The sequence below is a fragment of the Scleropages formosus genome, chromosome 4, assembly GCF_900964775.1.
Source record: "Scleropages formosus chromosome 4, fSclFor1.1, whole genome shotgun sequence".
NCBI classification, from domain to species: domain Eukaryota; kingdom Metazoa; phylum Chordata; class Actinopteri; order Osteoglossiformes; family Osteoglossidae; genus Scleropages; species Scleropages formosus.
Genome location: NC_041809.1, coordinates 680,001 through 695,876, shown reverse-complemented (window position 1 = coordinate 695,876; position 15,876 = coordinate 680,001). Strand labels below are relative to the sequence as shown.

Sequence of the window (15,876 nt, the reverse complement as noted above, 5' to 3'; positions counted from 1 at the left end):
CACTCGATGCTTCTACTCAACAGCAGATCAGATGACATGACATGTGGCTGGAAGCGCCTTCAGTTGAGCGCGGGCCCCTGGGGTGGGGAGGGCGGTGTTCCTTGGAGGATGCCCAAGCGCGCGATACGGATCGTTTGCCGGGGGTGATTCCGGCAGAGGAGTCTGGGGGGGGGCTGTTTGTGAGCTTGATCACACTCCGCAAACCCATGAAACACACACACACACACACACACACACACAGAGATTATAAAGAGATGCCCGTTTGCTGGCCACTTCCCCCTAGGCTAATGAAAGTTTATTCTTTATTTTTCAAGGCACGTGCACTAAAGGAAACAGGCTCTCACGTACGGAACAATCATTGGGAAACGGAAGTGTGATGATACACAGTAGTGAAGAAACACAGTTATTTACACTGGTACCGCACACATGTCCGGAAAGCTGCATGTGACCGATCAGTGCGCGCTGCTACTTGACAGGAATCATCTGGTTTTTGGAATAATGTTTAATTTGAATGCAATATCAGGAAGGAACGTGTTATAAACAGTTCTTTAGGTTTTTGGCACTTTCTGCCCCCTGTGGATCGACAAACCGCCTATAACCATAAAACACAAAACAGTAATTATATACAATAACACATATGTTTACGAAAAATATGGTAACTACTAATAAAAAGACGTATAAAATAAGCAGTACGAAACGCAGTGCAACGTACAGTAAAGCAATTAGTAACGGTGATACTTTTACCCTGTTTTACTCTGTGTCGCTGAGATGCCGGGGGGGTTTGTGTCTCCGTGGGGGTCAGAAGCGCTGTACACCCCCCCCTCCCCCCCGACACTTTTTCCCACAAGCAGTAATAATTCAGGCGTCACGCTCAAAGCGGAGACACGTAAATGAAAGCGCGCGCGAGACTCGACGCTTCTGTACCTGTACAGTATCCGAATGCGTATCGCTCTACTGTACTCACCTGTCCTCGTCGGGACGTGTCCTGCTCTTGTCCAGGGGGAGCTGAAGGAGTCAGGGGACAGCGAATGGAGTGGGGGAACATACCTGTAGCTGGAGCTGCTTCAAAATGTAGGGAAGCTGAATCCCAGCAGGTGGCGCAGTGATGAAGGCTGTCGCCTCGCTGTCGCCTCGCTGGCGCCTCGCAGCCTTTAGGTGGCCCTTCCAGCTCCTCGTCCTGCTGCAGTTACCTTCATCATTGCACTTACCTTCCAGTCTCTGAGTGCCTCGCCTACTCCAGTAAGGCATAAAGCACAAACAGCAACAACAACAGCAGCACGTGGTGAATGAGCGAAAGCCTCGTGGTGCCACGGATTAAACACTTGTCCGATGTCCCTCTTGTCACTAGCACAGGCACGCGCACGCGCACACACGGAGTCCGAGAGTGTGAACTGCACCGTGCAGCACGGTGTCACTTTTCTTGGACTTTCCATCCATGTCACATGCCCGGGAAGGAGTGTAACCGGTGGGCTGTGCTGCGAAGGCAGTGAACTCCTGTATTGTTATGAAAATACAATTTAGAACTCACGAGAGGTATGCTCCACGTGCAGTGAATTTTACCCTAGTAAATACGAAGTAAGCCCATTCGAAACTGGAGCAACAGCGGGGGAGGCGTCGGATCCGTGTGTTCATGAAGGGAATACACACACAAACACACACACACGCGCGCGATAGAGCGCGTAATAAATAAAAAAAGCGAGAAAACACCGAGAGTCACTGATAAATGATTTTTCCGTCATAAATCAGGGTGATCTGATCAGATCGCAAATGAGACGACAGAACTTCGTCTCGAGCTCCTCATTATAAAACAAATTGGACCATTTTCTCGGGGAGGCGAATTCCTTCACGGGGCCGAACGGACCCAAAGGCAGGCTTGGGGAAAAAAAAAAAAAAAAAAAGACAAACAAAATTAATTTATGGCCCAGAGATACCCGCGGCACGCGCCGAGCGTCCTGCCTTGTCTCTCCGTGCGCGCGCACAGAATTCCAGTCATTTCAGGGATTTTCAGTCCATCCATCCATCCACTGCGAGATCTTTTCTTAGCTTACATCTGCTTTCTGTATTTGATGAACCCGTGAATTTAATTGGACGGTCAGATTTGACACCACGTAAAAATGTCTTAATGACAAAATGTAACACAGCCAATTTTTATCTGACCGCACAAAATGCGCGCACACTTGTAGTGCACGTGCTGTACACTGTAACTGTACATGTAATTGCCACATTTACAGTATTTTTTTATTGTGTGTGTTTGTCCACATACAGGTAAAAAAAATAAAATAAAAATCTGGCTAAAAGTAAATAATAATTCCCTTCTATTTTCCCGAGACATGTCGTTTGTACTAAATGCGTATTTAAATACAGTATTTAAGAGTAATTTAATTTTACATGTACCGGCTTTAAAAGTATTACTGTTCAAAAACCTTATGTATGTGTGTATGTGTGTGTGCGCGCAATATCTCTGTGTCATTACTGTGTAACAGCGGGGAGCCACATTACTAGTATGTTGTGTAAAGTGAGGCGCTTCAAAATCCTTCATAATTCCACGTTATGACATTATGATTAGAGCGCGGTGTGAATTCACGCGCCGTTTCTCTCCTTTTCTCTCCTTTTCGTCGCTGTTAATGTAACATCGGACGTACATCGTAGTGCGTCTGTCCGCCGCAGACACCAGTAATAAGACGGAAGGTCAGTTTCATCACCAAACTGGGATTTTCATCAGTTTCTTCTCGGTTTGTCCGCAGTGTCTGTCCTTCCATAGTTCCTTCAGCGTTTCCTGTTCGGAGCTCTTGTGCTCTTCACATGGGGGCAAACAACAACAACAACAACAACAACAACAATAATAATAATAATAATAATAATAATAATAATAATAATAATAATAATAATAAAGGGAAAATGTGAATTATAAATTCAGACAGCAGGGGGCGCAGCAATGCTGGGGACGGCATGCAGATGAAATATCCAAGAGAAATTCCATAAAACCGCTGCGAACATTTTGTCCTGTAAGCGATACTGGATATTACGTTTTCATAAAAATCATGAAGAATGTTACTGCAATTCAGTACATATTAGTGAACGTTGCGTATTATATATTTACACACAGTAAATATGATTTTTTTTGTTACAAATTCATGAGATTCCTGAGGCTTCGATAGATGCTGAAAGCGGAAATTCTTCCTCGGCTCTAGAAGACATTTTCACGGAGGAAAATGTGTTAAATTGTTCCCGTCGTTCTTTAATATTAATTTTAAAAAATGGACACGTTTCCTTAGGTATTCTGCCTTTTTCGTTTCTCTCATTTAGTTAGTTCCAAACAAAGTATCAGTGAGTGACCGTTGATTTTGGGCTCCGAGGAGCCGATCAAAAGAGACACATTTACACAGGTGTAAAATGGCATCAAAGGCAAATAAAAATGAGCTGAGTGAGAAATAATTGCAATGAGTTCGCGTAGAAGCTCGGAGTTCATTAGAGACACTTAGTAACAGTGTGCAAACATGGAAACATGAGCGGCGTTTCCCGAATCGCCCAAAAGAGTCCCTTTAATACGAGGTAATATTAACACGCTGTCGTCGCTCACGGTCAAGGTGTGTGTTATGTGCATTTATTTGTTCAATCAAAGACCTCTTGAATAAATGTACACGGAAATGTGACACAAAGTGTCCATTTTAGCGCTCTTTCCGCAGTGTGTGTTAAAAGTGCAAGTTTACCGTGTCGGGACGCGATCCGTGCAGTAAAACATTAGGTACGGAAGGTAGCGAAATAAAACCCTTCCGCGTGGTCATGGGTTCGAAGGGGTCTCGGGCAGGAGCGACGAGGCGATGAAGTGAAGGCACGGGAGTGTGTGTGTGTGTGTGTGTGTGTGTGTGTGCGTGCGTGTGCGCGCGCGCTGTATCAGACAGGAACACTCCACAGGTCCACATCACATCATGTGAACATTTTTTGAACTCATCAAGCTCGTCATCTCCACACACACACACACACGCACACACCCTGGCCTGGGACCCGCACGTGCTGGTGGTTTCGCGCTGTTTTTTTCTTTACGTTCGGCTCTCCGCGCACGCGCCGACGAGGGTGGGTCTTAATTGTTGTTGTAGTGAAATAAAGGAGTTTAACGTCGTTCGACGTCCCCTGTGTGCTATCGCAGACCCTCATCCATCATCATAACAACCGTTTAATGTCAAATTAACAACGACAAGAGCTCTGCGCCCATAAAACACGAGCTGCCGTCCGCGCGCGAGCCGCCCGCAAGCCGCAAAGCGGGGCCGCGCGCGAGAGCCCGCTAACAGAGGTCATGGTGACGAACCCGGGACGTTTCCTGGAAACACACACACACACACACACACACACACACACACACACACACCGGTCGCGGCGTTGTGTATAAAAAGGTGTGCAATTTGGCCCCCGGCTCGGTAATCCCTGTGATTGTGTGTAATGCCTCACGGAGCCCAGACGGCACGCGCGCCCATCTCTCCCCGCGATAATGTGTGATAATGTGTGATAAGGCCGCATTGCGAAATCTACACATTAATATTAATTGTGAGCCGGTGAATCTGTCCGAAGCACCAAAGCTTGACAGACCCGACTTACCGACACGGAGCAACAATTTCCCGTTTTATCCTCATCTCGGCCCGCGGTGCAGCAGGCGGTACGCGCACACGCGTGTGTGTGTGTGTGTGTGTGTGTGTGTGTGACTGCGCGCTCCTTTGGACCTCCTGGGAGATGCGAGAACCCACAGGGGTGATGAGACGAGAGCACGTGCTCCTCTTTCCGCACCATGTCCGTACGTCCAACATAAACTTCGCTGCTTCCCTCTCGTGACTGGTGCGTTTGGGATGGGCTCGCGGATCCGCGTCGGTCTGCTTGCACCCGGGGAGGTCAGTCGGGTCGGGGGAGGGGCTTCCGGACGGAGAGATGCTCTGCTCACATCAGCCTCAGGTGTGTGAGTGATGAAGAAACGTGACACAGATCGGTGGGGACGTTTTTTCCCCCCTGGCGTGAGTGACAAACACACAGGTGACAGGATCAGCGTGCGGCCCGGCACTCACACACAGGTTGACACACACATACTATAGGTGGCACGCGGTCCTGTGAAACAGGTCGAGTGTGAGTGACAGAGCAGAGGAGTGAAGGATGGTGGCACGCGGCCTTTCCCCGCAGTGCTCCGTTTTTTTTTCACACACATGATTTATAAGTTGGAATAACTACATGTATCCAAAAACTGTTGCCCTTGTCGCCTGTGGGCGGTACGTTGAGTGACACTTCGCGCACAGTGAGTGTGTGTCTGACATGAGAGTGTCGTGTCACTCTGCTGCAAGCTACCAGTGAGGAGACCCACGCGTGGGAGCTGGTGGGCAGGACACTTTGAGCCCGCACTGTGGACTGACCCCGGAGAGCCGGACAGGAGCAGCAGCGCCGAGTAAAAATGTTAAAAATGAACATTACTTATTTAAAGTTGGCTGAGATTCTAGAGCAGAACACACGTCGCGTGCGGGACTTCGTGGGGGTTCGCGGTGGTGCCACTGCGCCTCGAGGAGCCCTAAACCCACGATGCTGAGGCGGGTGCGCGACAAGGTGGGAGGCCTTGTCCTCTACAACAATTTTCAGTAATAATACTGTGCGTCCCCCAATATTTGTGCGAAACTCCGCCGCGTTTCAGACACACACACACACACACACACCTCACAGGGTGTTTCGGCCCCATTCATCTCGCACAATTAAAAACAAAATGCATGGATTTAAATGCGACACGCACACACGCACTCACAGCGCGGGCATTCACATCATGTGCAGTAAAGCTGACCTGTTATGAAATTATGAAAAATAATGAAAATATAAAGAACAAACACGAAACGCGAGTGTGAAGAGGCTGATGGGATCGGATGTCGCTCTTAAGGTTACTCAATGACATGCACGGTGCACAAGAGCTCGCGCACACACACGAAGCACATGTTAATGCGGGTCACACACATGTGTACATGAAGCGTGAGACAGCGTGCACAGTGCGGGCTCCGTATGCGCGCGCGCGCGCGCCCGAGTGTGTGACGGGAGCCCGGAGCAGCAGAGCGGATGAGCAGAGAAAAGGGGGGAATGATGACAGAACGAAGCAGAAGGAGGAAAATGACACAGTGCGGAGCGCTGATTTATCACATGAGCCCCGCTCATTTCCATATATTGAAATGCGCCCATGCGGCCGCGCGCTCCATTCTGCACGCGCCGCCGCGCGCACTCCCCGTCCCCTCCGAGGCCCGCTTTTATTTATTTACTCAGTTGCATAGGCTGAACACTGAAAGAAGACCACAGGCAGCACACGGGCTCACGAGGACTGGAGACAGTCGGTCATTGATTCGTTCGCTCGCTCGCTCACGTGTGGCCGCTGACCACGCGCTGTCCGCGTGGCCGTGTCTTGGGCATCGCTTCTGCGAGCCGTCGGCGGCACAGCAATAAAATATTACAATGAAGATGACTTTAGGTCCCCTTTCTCGGGTTGGGGGAAGGGGGTACCGTGCACAGGACGGATCCTCCGTGATATCGAGCACGGCACGTGTGAGTTATGATCGGCGAGGGGCCGCGCGCCCTGCCTCGCTCCGCTTTGATCCGTGTTGTCCGCGAAGGGAGAAGAGAAGCAGAAGGCGGAGTTGTGGCGAGATGCACAAGGGTGTCGTGACCACAGACCAGTGACCGGGTGAAGTGCGGAAGCAGAAACACACAAAGAAACAGTCGAATGTCCAGTGTGTGTCCGGCATGAGGGTGTGTGACTCGTCCCGGGGGGGGGTTAAAGTGTTACCTGTCCACGGTGTGTTTCACGTTCACTTAGGGAGACACTGATTGGCATGGAGACGTTACAGTGTTGCTCACTTTGAAGAAGTATGTGTGTGTCCTTTCGGAAAACTCCGCGCACTGCATGAAACAAGCGACAGGTAACGGAAGCTGCGCTGTGTGCGCGATCTAGTTGAGGACCAAGCATTTGTTGGGGGTGTTTGAACCCCACCATGCATGCGCTCGTGCAGTGTCGTTCCTCCAGCCGAGTTTGGGCGGCTTTTCAGCACACACACGTGCCTACACATGCACACACGCAAACGTACGCACACAATTAGGTCCATGCATATTCATTAAATCACATGTTCCAGTGACACCCAAGGATGCGGGGGGGCGGACGTCTGTCCTTCCGCCACGATCTCGATCTCGTTTAGGTGTAACTATACGAACATGTGCAGACACTTCACATTACAGGTTACAAATATTTTCTCATTAAGTCTCATTAATAATAGTATGAGGTAATCTAATTAACAATTTAAATTATTATTACCTAATTATCTTAGTGTACAGCCGTGCAAGGCTGCAGTTGGGGAAATTAGTGACCGAAGGTCCTTCTTGTGGTGTCTCTCCATACTCTTTCGGATATTTACACACAACGTATACTGTATCAATTTTATTATTCATGTCAAGTATCGTTTTTGAGTCGTGACCCCTAATATATATATTTTTAAATCTACAGTTAGAACTGCGAAATTACACTGACTCCGTTATTAACTCTTCAGCATTTTCACTTCATTCATTAACTCAGCGGGGAGGGAAAATTATTTCATTTTCAATGAAACGCATTAAATAATTTTTCACAAACGAAAAACAAGTATATACATTAGTTGAACTAATTTTGTTCTGCTCGTACAGAATCGTACAGTGTGTGTGTGTGTGTGTGTGTGTGTGTGAGAACCGGTGTTTTAGTTCCACCCCACAGTCTGACCTGGTATAACCGGTGATGTGTGTGGTGTGTGTAAAGAGATTAAAAGATTGTTTATTTTAAATAGGCACGATGCGTCACTGAGGGAGAAAACGATCGAAACGTGTATTTGTACCTTTTGTGCTTTTATAAACTCAGTCCTCCGATAAACAACCGACGGGTTTTCCTTCAAATGCGAATTGTGAAGAGAGTGATGATCCAGCGCGCGCGTGTGTGTGAGCGCACGTGTGTATATATGTGCATTTGCGTATCCTGTCTCTTGACTTCATTCTCTGTATTTTTACAGTAAAATATGACGGAAGTGAAACCGCCGTCAAACCTGGGACGCTCCGTCTGCCCTTTGCTCACATTTACTTGGTTGGTCTCGCAATGAAAGTAGTTTTTTTTTTCACTGCAAATTATTGTATCGAAATATATACGAAGTACGAAGCGGAGCACAGTTTGGAAATGAAGCGCGCGCTCTGTTCTTACTTCCTGTTAATGTGCGTTCCTCGCGCCGATGACCGCTCGGCGATGATCACTCCTCCCCTCACTCATCCCTCTTTTCGGTCACTAACCGCGCGCGGTCCTCGTGGCAACGTGCACATCCGAGCCTCGACCACACATGATGATCACTGTGTAATGACAAGGACAAAAAGTAGAGCGCGCACTTACACACCTAACCTGGCCGCAAGGGAACACAGTGACCTCGAGCCGCCGGACCCTCCGACGTGTCCACGCGTGACCGCCACACTCACTGTCCACGCGTGAGTCAGTCTTCGGGTCTCTCTCTCTTTCTCGCGCTCTCGCTCTCTCTCTCTCGGGGTCGTGGCGCCGCGCGCTCCCGTGCCGTGCCGTCCCGTCCACTGCTCGCCCCCGCGAAACTCGCGCAGAGCCACGAGCGGAGCGTGGCGCCACTTTCGTCGCTGAGCTCGCTGAGTGTTTTCCCTCGCGCGGCTCGTGTCTCTTTAAGGTGTCGTTGTTCGGTGTGATCACACACTCTTCCATTCCTCTTACATTTCCACCCCCCCCCCCCCTCTCCACTCCCCTCCCCCACGCGGCGTCCCGACCCGAACGCATGCAGATCTCAGCGACCTCCACCTTCCCACATCGGGCACTGAGCGCCGCCTCGGACCCTCGCGATGACCCACAGAGCCCCAGCTCCGGACACACTGACACTCCGTCCGTCGTTCGCGCTCTCATTCACACACTTTCCCTTCTTAGCGGCAGTTTTCAACTGCGGTTTCTCCGCCCTGCCCCCCCCCAGCCGTCCTCCTCATGCACTTTCCCCCTCACATGATCGCCTCGCGCCTGCTCGCCGCGACCGCGTGCCCTGCAACGAAACCTGTCCGTCCAGTTTGGGAGACGCACCGCCGCTGCACTGACCACCAGTCTGTGTGTGTGTGTGTGTGTGTGTGTGTGTGTGTGTGTGTTCTTTCTGTGGCTCAGCGTGTTCCTGAGTGAGTGCATCGGTGTGTGTTCCTGCCCCAGGTCCCAGATCAATGTCCACTACCCGTCGCCCGTGTGTGTGTATGAAACACCCCCCGCCACCACCGTAGTACCGCATGTCCGGCCCCCTCGAGTCTGCTGGCCATTGGCTTCTTTTGCTCTGTTTTCCTACGACCACCCCCCGCCTCACACACACACACACACACACACACATACACCGCACATTGCTTTCATTACACACACTTTCTCTCTCTCTCTCTCTCTCTCTCTCTCTCCCCCCCTACCCCCCGTCCCCCGGCCCCTCTCGTCCGGCCCCCTGATCTCTGTGTCCATGGGCCCATTGGCTCCTGTGGGTCTCCACTCCACGTCCAGCCCCTGATGAGTGTCCATTGGTGTTGTCACGCGCCGTCCCTCCTCCCACTCCATGCTTCGCCCTGCCCATGTTTTGTGTGTCCGTGTCCATCCATCTCCTGACGTTCAAGTTCGCCGGGACGTCACGTCCGCACTTGAACTTCAGCTCAGGGGGGCTTTTGCCATTTTTTCATCTCTCTCTCTGCTCTCAGAAAAGCCATGACGGCCGTCCCGCGATCCGTCTCCCGCGCGCCATCTTTGTGTGATTTCTGACGTGCGGCGGGTGTCAAAGGCGCCCATGAAGACCCTTCCTCCGGAGTGCCCCCGCAGCCCGGCGTTCCCGATGTGAACCGCCCGCCGCCCGCCGACCGCCGACCACCATGTCCCGCCGCAAGCAAGGCAAGCCGCAGCACCTGAGCGCGCGCGGCTTTTCGCGTGAGTACCGCCGCATCTCGGCGCGCGCCGCTGCCTTCTTGCTGCGCGTGTCTTTCTGTGTCTTTTTTCTCTCACTCGCGGCTAATCCACACCGCACGCTGGACAGCGACCTTCGCGCTCAGCCGGACACCACCCCCAGCCCCCACCCCCCCAAGCCCCCCCTCCCCCGCTCACACGGACCCCCCGGACAGAGGGTCTCTCCTCCTCGGACACACGACTGACGGACGGGGGTCCCTCCTGGATGAGAGCGCTCAAAGTTGCGGTGTTTGCGGCTCCGTGACACTCCGTGACACTCCGTGGCAGTGGGGCTGCGGCGAGCTGCCGTGATGCGCTCCGCGCGCGCCGGAGCCGTGCGGGATTCTGCGGGAACGTCCCGTAGCGCGGCGCGTCCGTGCCCGTGTGCGTGCGGCGCGGAGAGGGCTTCCCTCCTTCCGTCCCTCCTCTCCCACCCGCTCCCACTCTTCCTGGAAGGTTTTCAAGAATGTGGAAGTGGGTTTTGATTGGGAAACATCTCGCGTCCGCGTGTTTACACGCGCCGCGTGCGCGCAGCTCGTGCCAGCGCTATGCAAAGAGGGGAAAAGACAGGAGAATAAAACACGACATCATCGCTCATTAGGTATCTCGATAGTCTTCACGAGGCGCGAGGAGCTGCTCGTGCTCAGAGCTCCGCCGTGACCTGTTCTCCAGGTGGAAACGCGGACGGAGCCGAGCGACCGCACCGCGCGCACCCAGCCAGGCATTGCCACCCTGTTTCGTTTCGTTTCGTTTTGTTTTGTTCCTCCTCATTTTACTACATAAAGTATCTTGCAAAGAACCTGAAATCACAACGGACGGTTTCGCGAGTCTCCGTGCCGTGGAGGAGAAGTGAGGCGCGCGCTGGACACTCGAGATCTGTTTTGATCTCTTCACTTAATTTTGTGTCTTTAATCCGCGGAGCAGCTGAGACGCTCACATGTGTTCCCGAATCGTTGCCGTTCCTTCATAATCATCTCATTTATGGTCAAATTAAGAGTCCGCGCTGAAAACGTCCGCGCACGACGCGAAGCGAAGCGGGCGGCTCTTTTATTGAGATGAAACAGAGCTGAATGTTACATTGTATCCGGAGCTGGACGCAGCGCGTGTCCGGCACGCGTTGTCCCCTAAACACTGGCCATTTTTTTCGATACTCGCATCGGTCCTCGTTTCGAAAATCGAGGTGGTGCCCCCCCTCCACCCCACCGCCCCCTCGGTGTCGTGTGGCACGCGGACAGGTCTCCGCGCGCCCGCGCTCGCAGCCAGGCTCGCGCTCGTGTGCCGTCGCCTGCCGCTAGGAGGCAGGAGAGGACCGCAAACCAGGGTGAACTTGAACCCGATCGGTTTCACGGGCCCCTCGATCCACGCGACGTGACGACGTGTTTGGAGTGAAAGGAAACGAACGATACGGGGTTCGGTCCCCCACCCCCACCCCCACCGACTCCGTGTGCCTGTGTTGTAACTTCCAGCGTCAGACTGCGAGCGCGCCGTGCGGCGGATCGATAGGAGCGATCGGGGATCGGAGTGTGAAGAAAGGATGAAATAAACACATTAGGTGCAGCGCGCGGGCGCAGAGGGTTGCGGCTTTTGCCGTTGCATTGATGTGTTTTACACAAATAATTCACGCGTTGATGTAACGAGAGGAAGCGGCATGCGAGCATCATGAATTTGAGTCTTGAACATTTTCAACTAATCATGTACCATCGTTCAGTGTAAATTACGTGTACGTTTCTATTTCATGCATAATTTCATGCATCTTCCGCTTACACGCAGTTCCTAAAATTATATGTAAATTGACATGTGTAACATTTTCAAAGGAACGAAGGAACAAAGAAGAAAAGGAAATCCAGGATCATATTTATGTACGCAATTTGTGTTAAAGACACTGCAGTCCAGAGGGGGGTGGGGGGGGGGCGGCTGTGCGAGTGTGTGTCCGTCTCCCGGTATTTTGCGGTGTGTTACTGTGTTTTCACTGATCCGGCGATTATTAACACTGATTATGAACGCCGCGTTGAGGTGAAAATTGCTCTCTTTATTCCGAATGAACGCGCTGAGTTTTTGTTTCACAGCATTTCGATTATCTTTTATTTTCAAGTACAAAATGTGTCATATATATATGCTGTATAATAATGTAAATATAATATAAGCACTATAATGTAATAATTATATTTAACGCTATATTTATCTTTCGGTTCTAAATATTTCAAACGAATAACCCTTAATGGAAAATATGTGTCAATATATATTGTTTTTTTCTATGTCAAAATGCAATTCGAAAGAAGATGACAGATCTAGGAAATATTCATTTAAATCACTGTTTCATTTACATAAAATAGTGCCAGAAATCCTCAAGTATTTTAGCGTGGTTTTTATTTAGTATTGAAGTAGCCATGTCTTTGTGGGGGTGTAGTTGAAAAACGAAAAATAAACAATAAACAATTGGACTTAAAATATGGTTACTGTTGTAGGAAATTAAAATAGTTTTGGCTCTTTTCGACATTTGTAAATAATATAATTTTTTTTTTAAATGCACGTGCATGCTTTCGTTTATTTCTCGGCCTTTTCCGGAGCTGCGTGTTTCTCTGGAAGGAGCTGCGACTGTGTCGCCTGCCAGTGACCAAGCAAACACAAACAAAGGAGGAACAAAATGCAAAAATACACGTCCACGAACAATAAAAGGGGGAGAAATGGAGGGAATGGAGGGAATGGAGGGAATGGAGGGAATGGCCATCGCTGTCATGTGATGATGATGGTGTGTAAGCGCTCCATCGCCCTCCCTGACCCCACACACAGTGAGGAGGAAAGGGACCCCTCTCTCCACCTTCTCTCCACCTCTCTCCGCGTCCCACTTGGGCCACATGTGCCGCAGGGTCTCTCAGATGCTCTCTGTCTCTGAGGGACCTCTGGGGGGGTCCTCATCCTCCTCCTCCTCCTCCACACGCACCCGTGGCTGTCTGCACCAGGTCGGCCCGAAATACCGTTCGCAAGATCCCAGCACTTTTATCCAAATGTGGCCCAATCACACCGAACTCAAATTAAAATCTATTTTTTGATTCTCTGTGGTTTTAGGTTCATTAAAACGTGAAAATTGGCACTTCAGTAAAGAAGGTCAAGATGCTTAACCATTAGGAGCCTCGGAAAGTGCGCTCACCTCCGTGAGGATCGCGTCGCGCTCCTGCGCGCCGGGCCTTTCTCGCACACGTCGCCTCACACACATCTCACACACTTCTCTCCCTCGTCTGGAGGAGACGTTCCTCGGTGGGAATGTGTCTGCCGTTCGCTCACGCACCTCCGGGTCTCCTCGGCCTACACGCGTGTTCGACACGTTGTAAATGTCTGTCTTTTTAACGTGACGACGTGAACACTTAACGGGAGGGAGACACCATCAAGGAGAGAAATATTTCGAGGCAGAGGGCTTTTATTTTACTGTACGCCTCAAGCAGGGTGCAAAATATTGCTGTGGGGGGTTGTACAGCAGTCCTTTCGCTCAGGGAATTTTACTTAATTTATTTCTTTTTTATTAATTGTTTGCAAGCTCTGAGAGAAGGCTTTATATATATGAAACATAATGGAAAGAGGTAAATGTATATCATTTATATTTGTACGCTGATTCAATGCTAAAACAATTCTGCTAATCAATATTTAAGGATTGGCTGTTGTGTTTATGGAAAATAATGTGAAAATGAATTATTGCGTCACTTCATTTTGTGAAGTACGGCTGTATTAAAGGCAGTCAGTCTGTAGTCTGTCCATGATCATTTTCAATGTTAACGTTATTTCTTTTACATTTAGAAAGCGCTCTGCATTCGGCACCCCAACCCCCGTAGTGAGAGGGCGAGTCGGCCGTTTCCCCACAGTGTCTCTGCAGAGCTCAGCTCAATGTGTCCACTGTGGGGAAGATACACGGGCCGAGCAGCGCGCGCACATGTGTGTGTGTGTGTGTGTGTGTGTGTGTGTGTGTGTGTGTGTGTGTGTGTGTGTGTGTGTGTGTGTTGGGGGGCACAGGTTACACACCAGTCAGAGAGTCCTGGACTCATCCTTGGGTTCCTCGCTCTCTAAATGTCCCCCCCCCCCCTCTCTCCCTGTCTCTCTCCCTGCCCCTGGCTGATGGTGGCGCCGTGCAGCCGAGCCCCTGGCCGCGGTTCTTCCCGAGGAGCAGCTGGTGCAGCGAGGGCTGGAGCAGGACCTCCTCACCTGTGGCCAGTGTCAGATGAACTTCCCTCTGGGGGATATTCTGGTTTTTATCGAGCACAAGCGGAAGCGGTGCGGCAACGGCGGCCTGTGCTTGGACAAGTTGGCGGACGGGCCACCGTCGCCCCCCGTGCCGCCGCCGCCACACACACACCCGCAGGGCTCCCTGCGCCGGCCGTCCAACCCCGTGGAGGTGGGCGTCCAGGTCACTCCAGAGGACGACGACTGTTTGTCCACTTCCTCCCGAGGAATTTGTCCCAAGCAGGAAAACGTAGCAGGTAAGCCACATCCTCTCGGGGATCGAGAATGACGCGCACGCGCACGTACGCACGCACGTGCGCGCACACGTACAGGCCAGCGCGTTTGCCGAAAGCAGGGACTCTGTGTCTGCTGGATGAGTGCCGGCTGCGCGGTTGCGTGCTCTGATGTGGTGGCTCTCTGTCCGAACTGGTGGGTGGGACTTGGGGAACCACGTGTAAATGAGCGCGCGGTCCCTCTGGGTGGGGTTTGGTGTGCCGGGGCGGCGAAGAATCCAGCCGTCTGTCTGGCGGTAGCGAGGAATGCGGGCTCTGGTCGGCGGAAGAGGGTGAAAATGTAGTGCAGGCCGACGGCTCCGATCAGCGCTGTGGAAAGAGACACAAAGCGACTCGCCGAGGAAAACAAGCTGTAAACGGTCCTGAGAGGAAGGGGAAGGAAAGAGCGCCGCTCTGTTGGAGCTGCTGGACGCACCGTTTCACCGTTTCCTGTCGTCGGGGTAGAACCGCGACCTCGACCGCGGTGCTGTGTTGCCGCGTCGCTCCTGCCGCGTCTCCGCATTCCCCCCCCCCCCAGCTCAGCCACGGCCCCGGGTTCGGCCGGGTGTCACGCGCCGCGGTAATGATACGCGACCTCGCTGTCCAGGTGCCGTGTGCGAGCGGTCAGGCCGAATGGAGGCACGACGCAAGTCACGCGCAAACAGGCTTATCCTGGGCGAGAGGAGAAGGGGTGCGAGGGGAGGACTGGGCGACCCCCTGCGGCCCCCTGCGGCCCCCCGCGGCCCGGCCTGATGAGAAAGCCGTCGTGCCCCTCCCCACCCTCCACCCCCACCCGCTCTCTCTCATGTGGTCTGCACAGCTGTATCTCCATTTCCTCGCGGTCGCAGCGGCCACATGTTAGCCATCGAAACGCCCGACTGCACCACTCTCACTTTCTGAGCAGGGTAAAAAAAGAAAGGCATTCCGTTATTTTCACTTGTCAAAAAGGAGTAATTTATTTAAAGAAACTTAATGCCACTAATTATTTGTTAGAGTTTTCTCTCCATTTTTTAATTAGGGAGAACTCGTGGCGGTTCGACTTCCCGCAATAAATTAGAGTTGGGAAAGCGCAAAGTACAGTGCAGGAGACAAAGAGCAAAACAGCGCAGTTTATCACGGCGCGGTAAACAACAGGCGGAGGAATTGCTGGAATGCGTGGGGTTAAAGCTCGGCCCGAGGTGCCCGGCTCCTTCTCCCAGAGACCCCCAGGTGTGTCCGTGCCCCTTTCGGCCGCTCCCAGGGCGCCGGGACTCGTCTCGCCGGAGCGGCGTCTCCTCCACGTCTTCCAGGGGCGCCGCGGTCCGGCGCGGGATCGAGGCTTTAGGGGTCCCCTTGCTGGGGGAGGTTTTGCAGCCGGGAGATGATCCTCCCATCATCCCCATCGTACCCACGCAGGGCGAGCGCGAGGGCTCCGGTATC

At 52.0% G+C, this 15,876-nt stretch overlaps 1 protein-coding gene across 1 annotated transcript in view; it reads left to right on the top strand.

The window, feature by feature from the left end:
- The first annotated feature begins 9,489 nt into the window (after positions 1–9,489).
- Positions 9,490–15,876, top strand: part of bcl11aa (BCL11 transcription factor A a) — a 32,516-nt gene continuing 26,129 nt past the window's right edge. The window contains exons 1-2 of the mRNA XM_029251468.1: positions 9,490–9,961; positions 14,098–14,442. Of these exons, the coding sequence (XP_029107301.1) occupies positions 9,907–9,961; positions 14,098–14,442 (400 nt within the window). The 5' untranslated portion in view covers positions 9,490–9,906. The remainder of the gene's footprint in view (positions 9,962–14,097; positions 14,443–15,876) is intronic.